The sequence below is a fragment of the Cuculus canorus genome, chromosome 8 (assembly GCF_017976375.1).
Source record: "Cuculus canorus isolate bCucCan1 chromosome 8, bCucCan1.pri, whole genome shotgun sequence".
Lineage (NCBI taxonomy): Eukaryota > Metazoa > Chordata > Aves > Cuculiformes > Cuculidae > Cuculus > Cuculus canorus.
In genome coordinates, this window is record NC_071408.1 from 19373680 (window position 1) to 19392706 (window position 19027).

At 39.6% G+C, this 19027-nt stretch overlaps 1 protein-coding gene across 6 annotated transcripts in view; it reads right to left on the reverse strand.

The window, feature by feature from the left end:
• The window catches only part of PATJ (PATJ crumbs cell polarity complex component), a 158313-nt gene that overhangs the window by 98496 nt on the left and 40790 nt on the right, over positions 1-19027 (reverse strand). For all 6 annotated transcript variants that reach the window (XM_054072365.1, XM_054072367.1, XM_054072364.1 and 3 more), the window contains exons 18-22: positions 6744-6953; positions 5723-5842; positions 2585-2956; positions 1336-1456; positions 41-197 (exon numbers count right to left, since the gene is read on the reverse strand). In XM_054072365.1, the coding sequence (XP_053928340.1) occupies positions 41-197; positions 1336-1456; positions 2585-2956; positions 5723-5842; positions 6744-6953 (980 nt within the window). The remainder of the gene's footprint in view (positions 1-40; positions 198-1335; positions 1457-2584; positions 2957-5722; positions 5843-6743; positions 6954-19027) is intronic.

Here is a 19027-nt window from a genome sequence, read left to right on the forward strand (position 1 = left end):
TAATTGAAAATCATCTGAAAACTGATATTTTTCTCTGTACCTGCACAATACTGATCTAGACTGAGCTAAGGTGGTAACTCTCTCAGATTCCTGGTTCTTGGAATAAACATAATACTCCCTTTTTAGTTCTTCCTTCTCAACAGCTTCCAGATCAACAGCAAGACCAGGTCCTTTTGAGTCAGTTTGAAGCTTTGTACCTGAAGAAGAAAAGGTGTAGCTGTGAGCTTTTTCCTCCTCTGTTCCCGCACCTACCAGTTATCACCCTTGGAAATAACCCCTTAGCTCACCACGTTCCAAATGCGGACATGGTGCGATGATCAAGAGGCACAGACATATGGAAAATTTAGTCTTGAATGAAATATAAACCACACTAAACACTTCTTTAAGGCATCTTGCTTCTGATGTACATGCAAGTCAAGTAATAAGAGGAAACACCGTATCTTTGAGGAATCTAGATGTACTGAGGTACAACTCAGACAAACAGATGCTCCTCACAAAAACACATGATTAGAAACAGTGAATCCATCTTTTATTTAGGGAGAGTTGTGCAAACCCTGCTGCAGCCCATCGCGCTGCGGAAGACTGATGTCATTTTGGTGACATAAGTATCAAATTAACTAGACCACCAGAGTTCCTTGCAAGAGTCACCAGTCTTCCACTGTAGCCTACACAATGTCTGCTGTACAAGATGAAGGTGACATAGAAACAAAACAACGCAACCTCCTTTCTCCCAGTCAGTGAGTGCTATCTTGGGCAGGTTGATAAATTTATTTCCCTGATGATCTACCAAATTTTAACCATCCATCTCTGGCCATCTGACAAGGAGAAACTTTGCTTCTTAGCACAGATTATAAAACCAAGATACGGGGCAATTATCTGCCGTAGAGTTCACTGGCAAATTTTGGTTGTGGTTACCTCCAGAGTTCGTCACTTTTTTTCTTTTAAAGTGAAAAGATTTGTAAAATAAAAAAAAAAATGACTGAGACAAAGTCCTGACAGAAATTAGAGGCTTGAGCTATTGTACTATAGTTATGGGTTGAGTGCTACTGGAGACATAGCTACACAGAAGAAAGTGTTTCTCCATGGGCAGGACAAAGCTGCAGCCACTTTCACTATCACTTGAGACAACTGTAGATAAAGATTTGCAGAAGGAAGCAAGATCATGAAGCTGAAACATTTTTAAAACAAGACTGTCTTGAGTCTACAGAATTTGAATATTTCAAATATATAAGTCTTCATTTGAATATTTTATCATTTGAAAGAATTCATGGATCAGTATAAAATTTAAATTTGTAAATAGGAAACTAAAAGATAAAGAAAAAACTTCTTACAAACCTAAATCCATCTTGGTTTTTGCTTCTGACTGGGTAGTTTCAGTGTCAAATATGTCTGTTTGGTAGCCACTGTGCGCTGTGATTACAGAAGATTGTGAATTTACACTAGCATTTTCTTCACACTTCACAAAGGAGAAAGAAAATAATTAAAGTTAGAAAACAATGGTATCAACTTATACAGGGGTACTTGACACAAGCATTGATTTTTACAGTGAACATTCACATTTTCTCAACGACATTAATATTTATTCAGATAACTATGAAATACTAACTGCTCGCTTACACACTATATTAAGAAGAGGCATGAAAAACACTACATGCAATTACAATATAACGCAAGTGTATCTTTCTACTTTCCTGTAATCCAGAGAAGTTCTTTACTCTCTCTCTCATTTGTTGAAGTGACAAATGTATAAATTTATGCATTATAAAGATTGTGCACTCCAGTATAAAACTGTCACTAGAAGCTGTATGTCAGCCTGTTTATGTACATAGCGCTAGAGGGGCAAGCCAAATAAGGGCAAGCCAAATAAAACCTGAAATTCTCTGTGGCTGTGATATTAAATCCTTTTCCACTTCATTTTGTCACAAAATCATACATCTCAGAAGTGGTGCACGGAAGGCTGATATTTTAATTTTTTTGTTTGGCAAGTGAATGAACGAAGACTCAAATGGAAAAAAAATAATTCTCAGAATACTTGAGGCGGCCTTATAAATAAAGAGTTTTGCAATTTACCTGGAGCTCTGCCTACTTCTACTCCTTCACCCACCAGTATGCTTGTGACAATCACTTCCGCCACATAATTTTTCACTTGACAGCACTATCATCTTGCTCAAGGACCTGATTTGGAATGAAAATACTGAGGAAAAGAGGAAGCTTCTTACACTGATGTTTCTGCTGAAGCCATTGGTCTATTAAACCACCTATTACTGACATGCACCATATTGGCACAGCTTGCAAAAAAACCCTGAGCCTGCAAGTCAGAGATGGGAAAGATAACTAAAGCCTGTAAATACACCAACCACAGCATGTATCTCATTCCAGCAGTTAAATATACAGACACTAAGGAACTAAAAGAACCTTCCAAAACGTACAAAAGGATAGATCGGTGTTCGTTGGAGGTGCCCAGATCTCATCAAGTATTTAAAACACTAGAAAGACTTACTACAGAGGTTAGTTTTGGAATTTGCCTTGAGGTATGGGTCCCATGGTCAAAGTATAGCACCAAAACGAACACAGCATTCCTTACCATTTGATCTTTATTGAATTGATATTCCAAGGAATGTTTTGGACTTAAGTTAACCTTGGATCTTAAGTCTTGTATTTCAGTAGTCTCAAGTTGCTTCATCCATCTTTCTGTATTGAGGTTCCGCTCTGAAGATGCCTTCTGTCCACATGATGCACTGTATTGCAGGAAGTCTGAATTTTCTTCATACTCATCATCCACCAGCATTTCCCGTTCTCCACCCATTTCTTCTGTTCTGGGCTTCAGAAATTCATGCATCTCCCAAGACTCCTTCTCATACTCCTTGTCATTACGAGACAGCTGAAATGACCTTCCCAAGTCCAAAATTGGTTCATCAACAAGTTCTTCTTTAAAAGGAGTTTCATCCCTGAAACCCTGTATAAAACATTACAGGAATACAGATTTTACATTGTTTCTTGCTAACTCTTTTGAAATTATGTCTTATGTTAGGCCCATATTAAAAGTGCACCCTGTTTTTTAAAGTGAAAATTTCCTACCTTTTGCATTTTTCTAAAAGAAAATGCATGCTTTGAATTATGATTTTAACACCAAAAGTAGACATTGCAATCTTTTTCTTTTAAATACAAAGAAATTTAAGTTGCATAGACAGATATGCTGAGTATATAACCATTCAGAATAATCAAACTGGACCGAAGTTAGGGAACAGGAATTATTAAATAACACTAAAAACCTACAGTAAAAAATACATATAAATCCAGCTGACATATCTCTGTGCTTCAGACTTATGTGCTATTGTTCTATGCATGCATGGACGTTTCTGATATATCTTGAGAGTTTGCTTATGCAATAGCATCAGCATTAAAAAAAAAACAACAAACCAGAAAGCCACACTTATTTGTCTCTCCCTTAGATAGTCCATAGGATATTTTAACCTGAGGGACAGTGGAAATGGATGGCCCATATGCAAAAAAAAATACAAACCCAACACCAAAAACTAAACTGACTGCTCATTATCCAATACTCTTCCCGCTTTGAAGAGGAGTGTTTAGCTTTCTACTGAATTCAAACCACAGAGCAAACAACAAAAAAGCCCAACAAACTCAACAGTATTAAAACCCACTCTGAAATATCTTGTTGAACAGGTCTTTGGGATTTGTTGCATGCCTTCCCAGTTTCCAGTGTGGCGTCCTTCTCCTAAACCGCATGGGGTGCTATTCACCAGCTCACCGAGTGAGTCCGCACAGGCATCTCTGAAATTTTACACCCTACATTGCTACTAGAAAGCTCGCCACACACAGAAAACTTTTTCTCTCTTTTCTTGAAGGCACAAACGTGTGCCCAACTCGAGACCCCAAACACTGAAACCAAGCCATAGAGTCGGGGGTCCTCAATCAAAAACTTTTCTCTTCTGCTTCCTGCCCTACAAATGCAGAAACAAAAAAAAACCAGGCACTACCAAAATGTTAGCATAGTTCAAAGGGGAGGCAGGAGAGAAAACAAAAGTCAGGCAAGAACATAAGGAAACAATGCCATAATACCAGCTGGCATGAAAATAGAACATTAGCACTCTAGAAAGTACAACTATTTTCCTAAGCATCAAATGTTTCTTTGATCTATTTGGCCTGTGTACCTCAATCTCAAAAAATACCCAGAGGCTGAAGGGATTCTAATTCTCTCCATTTTCACTTCATTTCATTCACTTCTGCAGCAGCATTCTCCAAACACTTCTGTAAGAGGCACCACCTTCATCAGTACATAAACCAGTGGATTTAGCTGAGAAACCACACGATAATTTGTATTACCATCTCTCGATACAGCACTTAGGTGTGTATAATCACAGGCTGCTGCACTGCAGTAGCAATGCTACCAAAGGACAGGGAATACTGCAAACGTGACAGTAAAGTCTGCTGTTGTGGCACATAAAATCTTCAAGTTCTCTTTTTTAAAGTCAGCTTTGTCAGCACAATGCTAGTGCACAGGAGTGGAAGCCACAATGACACACCGCTTGGCTCTTGTATAAGCAGCTAAGACAATAAATGGATGAAAATTTTACACCACTGTAAACCAAAGCTACTATCAATGCTGTCATACATAAAGGAAAACAAAATACATGCAAATATCTCTGCATGTATTTTGTACAAATTGATCATTCTAGTTAATATATTCAGTGGGACTTTAAGAAAAAAACACTTTATTTAAAAATATTTAATAACATTAAATAGAGGGCTAATTGCTCTGCCAGGAACCCTTCCTATGCACCCGTAAAACAACATCTCCATTTTACATAACAAAAATCAATAAATACCAAGTCCAAGTTAATTTCTACATAGTATACCCTCATATACCTCGTAACATTGCTCCTTTTGGTGGTTCTGATGTGTCATTTCAGTATTAAAGACATGTTGTACCCAGAGACAGGTAGACATGTACAGCAACAACAAAATCTAGAAATTATTTTTATTACTGCGTTACAGTTCTAGATGATCCTTTATATATTGGGTTTTTTGGGTCTAAAGAGAATGCATTTACCAATGTGAATTAATCTAAATTTTGCAAAGCTCTGGAGAACAAATGAAAATTCAAAAATATCCACATTCTCTCACTCTACACAGGTCGGTTTTGCAATATTATTGCCTGCTACCCAAGTATCTCAGGTTCTTACTATCTTTAGTGTCTCATCGTACCACAATAAACAGAATTATTTCTTAGAAGATAAGAAAGAGGACTGAGGAAAAAAGTAAAGAAGTCACTGAACACAACATACGAAATCCAGGAACAGATTTTAAGCTCGTCTTATACACCAGATCACCTTTTTGGTTTGCTTCATTATAATAAAGAGGGTTCTTCTTTCATGCCCCACTGCCTTTGCAAACCTGAACCAACTACTTAGGGCTACTAATAACATAACATTCATATTTCATATCCAAGTTAACCCAAGGGATTTTAATGACATAGTAAATTTGATAAGGCAGTCTGGGAACTGCATTGGTAAGTGCCATGCATATGCTTAGTGTTCACAATACAATTAGGATACAGTTATCTGTTAGAGTCTTTTTCAGGGGGAATCCAGCCTGAAGTCTGATAACTGAGTCTCTCTGAAGGACACAGTATTTTTTAACTTTAAAACACCATTTCCTGTCCACATAAATTTAAGCTGAACCAAAAAGAGTAACCAAATACCTGTGGTGCTTCAAGTATTATTGAAAAATTAATATTATCTATTGGTTCTGGAGAGCCAGGGCTGGTTTTAATGTTGCCAGAATCCACACTGTGCATGTTGTTCTCCTCTTTGCTTTCTCCCTAAGAAAGGCAATCAAAATGATAAGTCAGGAAAACAAACAAAAAAACACCACACATTTTTCAATAACCTAAAAGGGACAGGGAGAACCAGACATTAGAAAAGAAAATAAATGGGAAAAAGTTACAGAATTATAAGAAAGGGAATTCATAAATGGAGAAGATGAAGATAACAGCTTTTAGTCCTTTAAGATGTTAGTACAGATACAGTAAAAGAATAGAGAAGTGTAGGAAAGACAGATGAATTACAGGACTATGAACAATGCAATATCACTTTTTAGAAAAGGAAAGAATATATTTAACAGCCTTCCCACATTCCTATTTCACCAATCCTCTACCAGTTTGAATTACAAGCACTTTCTATTAGATGGTGCTTTACTTTAATTAATTTTTGCCTGGGTGCCCTTGATGAACAATACTGCAGTGTTCTCAAGTAAACTACTGTCTATTCCAAAGCCCTGAGTCTAGAAAAAGGAAATTCTACTTGAATTTACAGTCTCGACTTCAAACAGATTAAGTTTCTTTGATGTAGCAGAGCTCAAGTTAGCACTTAGCAGTGTCTTAGAGTGAAATGGACTTCAGCACATATTTTATTTGCCGAACTGCTCAAACCACATTACATCTATACATAGGGTCAGTGCACATAGGTTTGCCCAGACATGTCTTCTGATATCACGTGGAACTTGACAACACTGATTTTCCAGTCAGACCTTTTTGACATCAAGTTGTTCATCTGCCATTTACCCAGAATTACTGGACATGTCAAGGTGTATGCATAGCAACTTAGTTGCTTTCCACATGCCTAAATACTTCTACCCTGAATTTCCACTCCACCCCAAATACTGCAACCCAGCCTACACACATCACAGAATCAAATAGGACAAAAGTTAAAATCAAACCTTACCACCAAAGGCTTGCAGATTCCAAGAGAAACTGTACCTGGGGGCACAGATTTTAGTACTTCCACTGCCTCTGCTAAAGTGGCACTGTCCAAATATTTCTCATTTACAAACAACAAGCGGTCACCTGGTGAAAGCTCACCCCCACGTTCGGCTACTCCACCTGCCACCAACGAGCTGATCACAATGGCTGTTCTTGTCGGATCTAAGGGATCCTGAAGAAAGAAAAAAAAAAAAAACCAAAGATAAAGCCTCCTGAAAGATGATGTTTATTTGGAGTATGTAAAGAGCATTTAAGCACATTCATCATCTAATGCCACAGAACTTAATTTTACCGAGATGTTCAAAAGGACTGCCTGCTAACACTGCCAAGGCTGACAGGTTACAAAAAGAAACGTTTGCGGTAGAAAGATATTCCATCACTTGCCTAATCCATTAAGAAATTTTAAGATCTGAAAGCTGAGTGATGCCTTTCCTGCCCTCCTTTTACACACATGGAAACAAATGGACAGGGCAACCTGCAAACAGAAAACAACACTGGCACTTTTCCACAAGCCTCCATCCAGTCTGCTATGTGCTAATGTCACAGAAAATAACCATTCTGCATGCTATTCAAGGGCTTCTTAGCAGCAAAACTGATGTTAAAAGAAATCATTGCAAGATTAGAAGTTCAGCTAAAAATACTATTAAATTAATGTTAAAAAGCAAACCCAAAATACTGAAGAAATAGCAGTATACATTTGCTATATTAATGCAGTGTTCCTGCTTTGTCAAACCTGCATGGCAACTTACAAAAGACACTTTCTCCACCCATGAAGCTTCCTTAAAAGAGAACGGAGGGGACAGCAACAGAAGAGTAACTCTCTTATTGCTGAAGACAAGGAACACTATAGTGGTGAGTACAGAGGAATGTGAAGTAGAAAATATTATACACATTGGAGAGACTGTAAACTGATGCAAAGCTTTTCACTTAATTTTTTTTCCAGTATTAGCCTTTTATTGTGTCATGTACCATTTCTATCCTGCATTCAGCCATTTAAAAATTCACCCTCAATGCAATGAGAGGATCATAACTTATTACACAGAGGCAGAAAGAGACACAAAATAAATTTACGGGGTAGGATTTTTTTTGTTTCCTTGCTGCTTTTTTCCCCAAGATTAGAATTAGCCTTTCTTTCCCTTGCATAGGGATCATAAAGTTCAAAATGCTCCTTGCATGCACTGGGTCCTGAAATGCATAATCGTGTACTTTTTTTCCCTCAGGACCTGCACCTTATTCAGGGCATAGAAGGGATTTAAAAAAAAAAGAAGAAAGAAAAAGACAAAATTCAAATCAGAAAGACCACCATGAATTCAGCACCTCAGTGTTAATTTGAAAACAGAAATGCTGTTTTAACTCTTTATTTTTATATAACCATACATTGCTTTTCCAAGTGAGCACTTTTTTTCTTTACGGTATGTGGAAATATATGATGCAATGAATGTAATATCTCTAATTGGCTGAAATTGGAGAACGAAATTAAGAGTTCAGCAGGAAGAACCACACTGAAGCTGAATTCAATACCTATTACTAACAGTTCTCTCCTGTTCTACCGCTGAATCCTGCCATTTTATAATCTTCCCAGACACTGGGTATCTGCGTAGTACAGAAGAGGCTTCTATGTGAGTATTATGTCTTGATAATCAAGTCCAGCCACCTCCCTCAGCTGCGCGACGGTTCTCTGCCTACTGAATTCATGCCAATATGCTTGAGCTGTCCGGCTGTTGATGCTCAAACCTGCCTCACACAATGCCAGACGAAAGCCTTCCATTTGTTTGAAATCGTGAGCTATCCACATTCTGCTTACGCTTCGGTAATTTTCAGAAACAAAACAAATCCAAAAGCAGGAAGTCCAGAAGAATAATTCAAAGGATTCCAAGATGTAAAAAAGGAAGTTTTGCTTAAAGCGTGTTGCATTTTGAAAATGTAAAGTTAATGCTGCCCTTTGAGTAGCTTTGCTTGCCCTTGCTGACAAAACCACATGCCTAACCATCCTGATGACAGCTGACTGCAGAACAAACACTCTGTTCAGCACAGAATTTTGAGATTTTTTTTAAATTTTGGGTTTGCTCCAATACAAAATAAAAATAGCCTTTTGGACTTCTTTGCAAAACCAGGATCATGTTGAGACAGACATTTTTGAGCAAGTAAGGCACTGTTCACGTTAGGAAGGCTTTGCTAATAGAACTAACCCAGCAAGTTTTCCTATCATGGGCTCATCTTGCCATGGCAAGTAAGGTTTGTGCCGGTTCCCTAAATGGGTGAACGCTCTCTCAGCAAAACTACACCTTTGCTGATGCAATAGCTTTTATAATACGACTTTTGCTGGCTTAGCTATACCAATAAAAAATGAACGAAACAAAACCAGCACTTGTCCTTACTGATGCAGATAAGCTGACAAAAATTTGCAAGGGAATGACTGGCCCAGTGATTATGGTGCTCGCTGAGAATGTGGGAGAACCAGATTCAAGTCCCTGCTCTGTGTGATCCAAAGCTGCTCTTTTTCGGGTTCCAGATCAGAACCACTTAAGACACGTGAATCTCACCATTCAAGGTCAGTGGCCCAATGACCACATTTTGGGTGAGAAACAGTCCTGTTTCAATTTTAGTTTTCACTGAAATGAAAACATCTATGCTTCAATAAATCATGGTGGTTTTGGTAAGAGATAATTTATCTGAAAAAGTGTTCCAAACAGCTCTAAGCCTCATGGTAAAATGCAGTGTTCCTGCAAACACACACTGTTTCTATGCAGGAAAGTCTTGAGAACAACATGGCTATCACTGCTACTTTTCATCATGCACAAGCATAAGCCAGGTACTAGAATTGTTTCATGAAGAGCAGCAGAAGTATTAAAAAAGGGGCGCCTATTAAAAGCCATTGATCAGGCCAATATGAAACATGGGTTATAATTACACTGCTGTTTTCAAGCAGAGGGAGCTATTGTACAGGAAGAGGGATACAAACAGCACAGGGACAGGGCTAAGCCTGCTGTAAAACTCTGAGTGTTTGCCATCAGTTACCGTGAATCGCAGTATGATTGCCACGAGGAATGCAACAAAAGCCACAAGTAAAGACACAGACCTGCTGAATTTCAAGGTGTAATCACTAATACATACTCTACAATTTAACACTACGGTGATTGCAGCAGTGGACTGCATGGTGCTTTTCTTACCAAAACAAAAGGAAGAATGCTTTTTGTAAACCTTGCCTTCAGATTTCCATTCAAATCCAAACGCACCCTAAAGAACACCACCTACAAGACAGCAAACACTGAATTCACAGTCACATCTTGTAAGTGGTGAGTGCAACTGGACTGCGTGGGTCGTTGTCTTGTTTTTGAAAGAAAGCAGTGCTGGCAGCAGGCAGAAAAACAGATACATACCTTCTCTACTAACCACAAAAGGCGAGTTCACTCCCACAGTGCCCTGACAGATTCTGGGGCCACCTCCGTGTTAACAGACCACCTAGAGCCATCTGAGGTGAAAAAACAGCACTCATTGCAGCTGCGCACCTACCCGAATGCTCTTGATTCATTTTACTTGGCTCACATTAAGCCAGATAATACTGATTTTTAGTCACTAGCAGTCAGGACCAGATTTCAGACTCTGCTTTAAAGTGAAAGGCTCATTTATTGGATGGAGTTTACAGGCTGGGAAGAAATTCCCTCCCCAAACCCGGATCTAAGATGTTGCTGTAATGGTACTCAGAAGTGACACAATTTCAATAGTTCAAGAAATTACTATATTACTTTGCATTACAACAGAGGGAGTGTGCACAGATCAGCCTCATGCAATTTGGTCACCTTATAAGGGCCATGAACTGGGCTTGGTACATTTAAGGAGGAACTTTTAATTTCAATCTACTGAAGGATTCCTTTACATAAATGAATCATTTATGAACAATGAGGAAAGGAATCAGACTGCAAAGTAAGGCTATCAGCAGACAAAACCTCTTAACTTGAAAGCTCTGACACAAGTTCTCTTTTTAAAAAAGAATTACGTGTAAAAATAAAAGGCCACTTGTACAAATGGAGAAAGTTGACCACTGCCACGCACTAGCAGCAGCCCTGGACGCTGGCCTCCAGGTAACCCTTTGAGGAACTCCTATGTTGTAGCTGTTGTCTTTTCCTTTGTACTTGAGCCAGCCATAGAGTATATGAACTTGTCTAAAATAGTCACAATGTATTCATACTTAACACACCATATATTTAACTATGCTGAACCGTAGGTTTTCCCTTCCCCTCTACTGCTCCTCATCAAAATCCACAAATGTTTCCTGGAGCCCAGGTGTCAAATTTTTCCTCTTATTTTCAGAGCTTCATTTGTTCTGGATTCATTTAGCAGTGCAAAGAGTCAAGCAGGGGCCACTGCAGTTGCTGCCTCTGGGATCCCTGGATTTGGAGCAGTACGAAGTCTCTTAAAAACCTGAGCTCTGCTAAAACGTTAAGGGTCCCAGGAGCACCGAGTTTGTTAACAGAGTCCTACGTGCAACAATGCTGGAGCCAGTAAGTGTACTGTGGCTTCAAGTGAGGGATTCGACCTTTCCACGGGCACCTAGGATTCACGCTCAGCTATCAGAGGTCAGAGCACACCTGGAAACACGATCAGCACAGCTTACATCGGAAAATTAAAACGACGCCAGCCTGTTTCCTTGGTCCTTCCCAAAGGCAGGTCTCCCCAGCGGTCGGGAGAGGGCCCCCCAGCCCGGCCCCAGCGCCGGTGCAGAAGGCTGGAGCTGCAGCTCCGGTGGATGTCAGCAGCCACCGCGTTTTCTGGGGTTTTGTTTGTGTTTGCCTTTTTTTTAAAGGCTCCTACAACAATGTAAGACAACGCTGCGGGTGACTGACATGCACTGTGCAAAGTCACTCTCACTTAGTTACAGGCTATATTAGTTTTGGCATCACTCGAGATCTAAATTCAGCCAGCCCGACTTCCTAGATTATTTCAGTTTTCTTCAAGCAACAAACTGCCTGCTGCCACAAAAACACTCCACTGAAAACACGCATCAAAAATAGCATGGCAAAGAATCCCAAAAGAAACAATTCGAAACTTTTTTCTTCCTGAACCAATTTTGATGTATCTGAACGATTTTACAAGTGACAATTTGTACGCTGCAGGTTTTTGCGAGAGAGCCAAAGCAAACACATGTTAGAGCTCAGAGGTCAGAGCAACCCAGCTTCATTACATTTTGCATGGGACCACTTCCAGGTCTAACATACATATCCATATTTAAAACTCTTCAATTTGCAAGTGAGTAAGATACCAGACTGAGAGACTCCAAAACACAACAGTGTAGCATACTGTACAAGCAACATACAATTAAAAGGACCAAATGTGTTTTATGTTCATTTTACTATGATGTAAACAAAGACATTTACCTCTATGTCCAGTATTGTGAAGTTACAATATTCATCCATGCCCTGTTCCCTTTACAGAGCCCCACTCCACACACCCACCCATTCCAACTGGATCCAAGAGTCAAGAATGAGAAGAAACCTGCAGCCTTTTCCAAGGCACTATGTACTTCCCAACAGAAGGAGAAGAGCTGAACAGCCAGCTGTGAGTGAGGTCCAATATTCTCCTTATGGTGGCCTCAATTTAGGTTTGAGACTTAAGGTTCAAACCTTCTGTTCATTCACTCCAAAGTATTTCAGGTCTTGGCCTTAGGAACTGCCAAAGGCACTTTAAAGCTTAAAAAAAAAAAAAAAATCCCTGAGAAAGTGCTCAACTAGTCTTTGTTAGATCCACTGCATGGGCAAGCAGACTGAAATTTAAGGCGTCTTAAGAGTTGTTTCTGCCTCTTCCGCTTGTATTAGATTGCAGTCAGCAGGACCACTTAGGAAGAGACTGCACAATGCACAGCCTCTGGCTGTACCAAAGAAATAAACAACAGGCTGATGTCCTGAAGTTACACAAACTTAAATACAGAACAGTATTAAAGGAAGAATGCTGAACTCTTTCGTGATGTAAGGCAAAGCACTGGAAATAAAACATAAGTATTTATTGATCTGCAGTGAGGGAATAAAGCAATGAATTTCAGAAGCTCTGGTGTGCAGCCGGCATTAATCAAAACTTCCGTTGTGGGAAATGTCAGCAAAGAAGCAGAAATTCACAGAGAAAGAAAAAACCCAACACATACAGAGCCACATCCAAAAGAGGAGAGGGAATAGCAGAGTAAGAGTAGGTGGCACAATGGGTTTTCCACACTGGGCTTTCATCATCTGCAATCTGAAATCATATCAGTCTGCTACGACAAGAATGAACACAGTGGCCAGCAATTACTCCAGCCCATGCAGGTCTGGCAGAGCTGGCAAGCACTACGCAGTCAATGTTCATCTGCTGCGGAAGAGGGATATGCAGCAGTAGTTGCGACAAAAGCGCCTCCAGGGAACGATCAAAAGAAAAAGATCTTACACACTGGTGCTATTCTCAAATAAAACGATCAAAGATAGGCACTGACTATGGCAGTTTTGAAAGTGTCACTGTGCAGTGGACTCAGGTGCGTGTCACTACATTTTAACTTATCAAACTCCTCAATCAACCTAAGGTTTCATCCGCCTTTCATATTTGCTCTCCACAGAGCTAAAGTCACAGGAATTACATTCATTGGACTCCCATTTAATATCTTATACTTTCAGACTTGCCAGCTCCAGAATGCTGACTGCAGGGAAAAGCCACAGAGATAAGAAAAAAACCCCTGAACTCACAAGGAAATGGAGGAAAGCCACTGCATGATGAGATGAAGAAGGGATAGAGATGGGGGGGGGGGGGAAGAAAAAAGTATCAATGACCCAAGGGAAAATGTATAAATGGTATCATCTACACAACCCACACTCAGAGGTCCTAACACATTCTGGGTTTGATCAGCTTTCAGATTCCAATCATCTCTGCACTAAAACTCCACCAAGACAGCCCAGCAGGAACTTCCACCAGTTAGGTGCGTTAGCCTTAACACTATTAACAGTATAGGGTGGTGCAATATGTGTTTTTGCATAAACCAGAGCTCTTAGCCTGGAGAGCTTGCCCCATAAACAGCAAACACATGAGTTACGGAAAAATTGCTACAGAAAAAGCTGCAAAAGAAAAGTGAGGAGATAGTACAGGCAAACAGTGATATGGCCCAGAGACGACTTGCGATGGTACAGATGGCAGAGAACACAGAAGGGTAGGCAAAAAGGTTGCAGAGAATTTCAAGGCTACTCCAAAATAAAGAGAGAAGAGGAAGAAAAGTGCAACAGCGTTATTGGATTTGGGGAGCAGAAGATTTGAGGAGATTTTTGGCATCTTCCAGAAGGGTGAGGTATTAAGAAAACAGAGTGCCTCATAACTTCCACAAGTCTTCAGAATTCTTCATGCTTATCCATCAGCATGAATATGTACTTCAGATCTCATTGGTTCAGAAATGATTCAGAGCTGTCTGGGTTGAGCTTTCACATGCCCATTGCTCCACCATCTCCACATGCTCACTGAAAGACTAGCACAGCTTTTAGACAAGCACAGTTTCCTCTAGTCTCATCTACATTATCTTATCCTTACTGAGATTTGCCAAGAGTTTAACAGAAAATCTAGCTACAGTTTTGTCCCTTTAAATTCTCGCCTTCTCTTGCAGGCAGAAGACATCTGTGGAATAATAATGAATTTCTTTGGTTTAGAGTTTTTTTGTTTTTATTAAAAGCTATTCTTCCTAGCAGGAAATGAAAAAGAACCACCAGATTGGTAGAATTTGGGGGACCAGGGAAAACATTTCTAAAAGTTAACAATAATACTGCTTAGCATTTATTTCAACAATATACAACAAATCAAAGAAAAACAGATGTTCTTAGTAATGCTCCAGTTTCTCTGCAAACTCAGGTATTGTCGAGAGCATTGGCTGTTGAAGCCCATGAAAGACAGGAGGGATACCCCAACGATACGATACTCCCTGTACATGAGATTCCTTCCTGAGGTCTCACTGAAAGAGTCAGACTAATGACCCCCACCCGTCAAGTCAAGCATCAGGACATAACCAAACCCTAATGTGACTACCTGCATCCAAGTTTTCCAGCTCCTCTACCTCAGCAAGCTGTATAATGTATACCTCACGCTGAGATACACAGTCTCTTTGATTTCTTATTAAAGTGGTTTCTGGTCTCCCAATGCTTTTAGTACTGGTGCACTGAGGTTTTGGAAACAACTAATCATGAACACCCTAGAAACTTTACCAGGAATGTGCTCAATTGCATTCACTAGCTCTTCAGTCCTGAAAAGTAGTATTTAAGCTGAACTCCAAGAGAATTTTTCAAAAAGCTACACTGAATTGAATTCATGACACATTATTAAGAATTATTTTACAAATGAAGCAGCTTAATATGATTTAAAGGATGCAGAACTTTCCCATAGAGGGAGAGAAGCAAATCCTCCGTGAGATGAGTACCAACACAGTTGGTACTGAGGCTTACAGAACTTTGATGTTAATGAATATGGATGGTTTGTAGAGATGGGAGAAAAGCTGCCTTTATCAGTTTTCCCAGTACCAAGCTGATAGCCATTGTAAAATTACTTTTTAATACAGCTGTGCGGCTTTTGCCAGTAAGCCACAGGTTTCCATCACATGATCAGGTGCAAACATGCTTAACAAGGACGTGAATATGCTTCTTTGTTCATAATAAACCTATCACAAAACAGACAAAGCTCAAATTATCACAAGAGGGCAAACGTTTAGCCAGCAACATGTCAAAAGCATTCCAGCCTGCATTTCACTGTTGAACAGTCCAAAAAAAGGAAGAAATATACAATCCAGCTGAATACCACTTTCTACAAATAAGAAGTCAGTTTGCTTTTTTGTAACTCTACATCTGGAGCCTGTTTGTTTGGGGCATAAAGAAAAGAGGAAAGATATTTGGAGACACTTAAATTGCTTCACTTCCTGCCGTGAATGACTATGCAGTGATTCAGTTACAAAAAAAGAAAACAATTGTTTCCCATGCTCCCTGGGAGAAGGACAAAACAACCTGCTGAATGTGCAGCAAAAAAGACTTCAGTTCAACAGTAAGAAAAAAATTCTAATGACAATACAGATAAGCTGAGGAATGAGGCAGCTGTGGAGTTCATATTGCTAGACTACAGTAAGAACCCCCTAAGCACTGATCCACATTGATGAAGGCAGGCACACTTCATGCTGCTTCAGGTCTGGGTAACACGAAGCTCCTAACAGTGCTTGGAATGCCTGCTACTGCTTCCATAGATGGGCAGATATTTACACGCACATTGGCAAAGACCACTTGGAATGGGCGAGTCCTACAACGCCACAGGTCTCTATGGCAGCTGGGTACTCTGCAAAAGCAGCCATGCGCTAGGGACTTACCTTTCAAATACAGACACAGCATCTCACAGGCATTCCTAAAAGCTATGTAAAATGTCAACACACTCTCTATTCCAACCCTCGCCCTCTCCAGTTTCACACACTAAGAGTTGCTTTAAAATACCTCAACTTCAAAGCACAGTAAATTAAACCCCACATAAAGTCTATTCAGCTTTTTGTTTAATTTGATAAAAGCTCATCAGACCATTCAAGCTGCCTTCTGGTCAATACTGCCTTAAGAAATCTGCAATTCAGCTACCTGTGGTTTTTCCAATATTTCTGTAAAACATTACTGACATTACTGTTGGCCTGTATGCATCAGGTCTTGGGGAAACACTGTTTCAGGGCTACTCAAAGTACCTTTTACACTATTGTGATCTCTTCTTTTTCTCTAGAAGTCTTCATCTTGGGTGACTTTTATTTCCTCTTGCTCCAATGCCCTGGGATCACCATCATTTTTATACAGCATTTGTCCCCTATTTTAACCTGATGACAAAACCACACTCTCTTCCATTTTAACTCCTTTCTTAGAAAAAGGATTGGTCTCAATAACAATGGCTTAGCTCTGGACTTGCTGGCTAGGAGGTTTAGCTTCAGGCTAGACAAAGTTACTGTTAAGCTAGATACTTTTGCGTCTATTGATAAAGAACAATAAATATGCTTACTGTAGCTTCTTGCATCACAGATGATCCCAAAGCACTCTACAGTGTACTGGGTCCCTCATTCACCATCAAAACATACTTGCCGCTAGGTGTGCCAGCAACACTACATAAAAGTCAGTTAAGAGGTGAAAAAGAGACCAATTTCTCCAAGTGAAATCACAAGGAAATTAAGGGCGGTAAAGTATATTACTTCACAGAGAAGTTGGCCAGAAGACTGAGCAGCACACCTTTTAACGGCCAAAAGGGGGGCAGGGCCTCTGTTCAATACAGAATCACCAGCAATGCAATGCTGCTCCTCAGGTCTCTGCTGAGCATGATGCATTATCAGCTGAAGAAAGCACGCTGCGTGCTGAGCCTGTTGGCATGGCTGCTACTACCTCTCCTTCTGCAGGTTTTTCATCTAAGTGTTAAAGAAGAAGCAATGCCTAGCCTAAGGGCTTTGACGAGATCCCAACACAGTGATGACAACAGAAAAATACACAGATTTCTTTTTAAGATGTCTTCAATGTTTCTTGTTTAAATAAGCCCTCACGCTGGGAGATGAAACCAATCATTTCAAGAATACACAGGATCAGCTGCCCTGTCCCCCTCCTCTCTTGCCAGGTATTGACCTTGCTAGCAAAGCCACAGTTTGAAAGATTTTAAGATTTCCAACCACTCACATAATTGTAAGCTAGAACATTCAGCAAAGAGGAAAAAAAGACTTTTGTATACATAGTGATCAGGGAAGCTGAACGGTATCCTATATAAATACAGTTCTTATATAGCAAAAAGAGCAAGTCTACTCTTTTTCTCTAGCAGCATCCCAAAGTTTTAGGAAAATGCGTACAAGCCTTCCAAGAGGACCTTACTCAAAAAATAGAGTGGCTCTGTTTTAAACATTTAAATCCCTAAAGACAAACAAAAGAAAAGACAGAACAAAGTAGAAATACTATTGATTATACATAATTGGTATAATTAATTTGTAATTAGTTCATTAAAATATATAGGCATTGGAATTATGCTTGTACATTTCTGGGAATATTGTGCAAGTCACTAGGGATATGCTTATCATTTATTTGATAGATGAAACATTATTAGAAAGACAGCCCATTAAAAATTAATATACCAGAGTAATAATTTCTTGATCTCAGCATTCAGTTTTTTACATACTCACATTTCTTTTCTACCTCACAAAGAGTTTTTGTTAATACTGCTTTTCAAAGCATGACACAATATCCTACACACCAAGTCAGTTTTGAGTGTTCAACACCACATCTGGTTCTATTATCAAAATTAAGAATGAAAGGTAAACAGCCTCACACTTCAAAACAAATACCAAGCACAAATGGAAAGTAGTAGGAAGAAGCTTTAGCAGCACTATAAGCAGCCTGGTCTCTGACTGCTTAGCATTCTTCCACTTCTGCACTGCATCTGGCATCACTCACTGTCATAAATGAGCACATCTGTATGAGCAGGATTTCAGGAGTTCTCAAATACTGCAGATAACAGCCACCAGGCTTTCACAAGAAGCGACTGAAATGGGCTGATATACACTGGTACTGCAGCAGCATCTCAAAGATGTTATCGTACCTTGATGCGTGGGAAAGAAAGATGGAATAATAGTGCGTCATGTTTTTTTTCCCTATAACATTACTTCACCATTCCTACTGCTCTTTTTGAAGTCCTACCAATATATCTGAAGAGCTATTTGAACCAACAGCTACAGAAATAATTTGAGCTTAAAAACAACAGAGTGCAGTCACATCATCTCCAAGTTGGATACGTAACACCAGTTTCCTTGAAATTCTGTATTGGCTAGAGAGAGTCAGTCCTTATGTGTGTGATTATGAGCACCACAAATAGGCCTTCTGCTCAGAATCACTCCTTAAAAAGTATTTTCCTCCCCACCCTACCTCTAGCAATGCTAATGGGAGCCTGATGCACCTGAGCACTGATCCATGAAGCTGGGCCACCTGAATATGCACCTTCATAAATAAAACTAGATCCTACAATTACTCAAAGAGAGCAAAATCAACACTGGATATATAGTGCAAGTAGAGCCATTTGCCATTACAAGGTTTGAATCTTTTCTTGCAAAACAAAGAGTACATGGCTAAAACAAAACCTTTCATTTCTTAAAGAAGGGTAAAATTGCAAGAAGAAATGTAGGAAACAGAGTTAGGTCTCCAGGTCCCTTAAGCCACAATTAAACACCTCACTGTAATTTTGTGCTTCTCAGCAAATCTGCTTTAAGAATTCTGAACA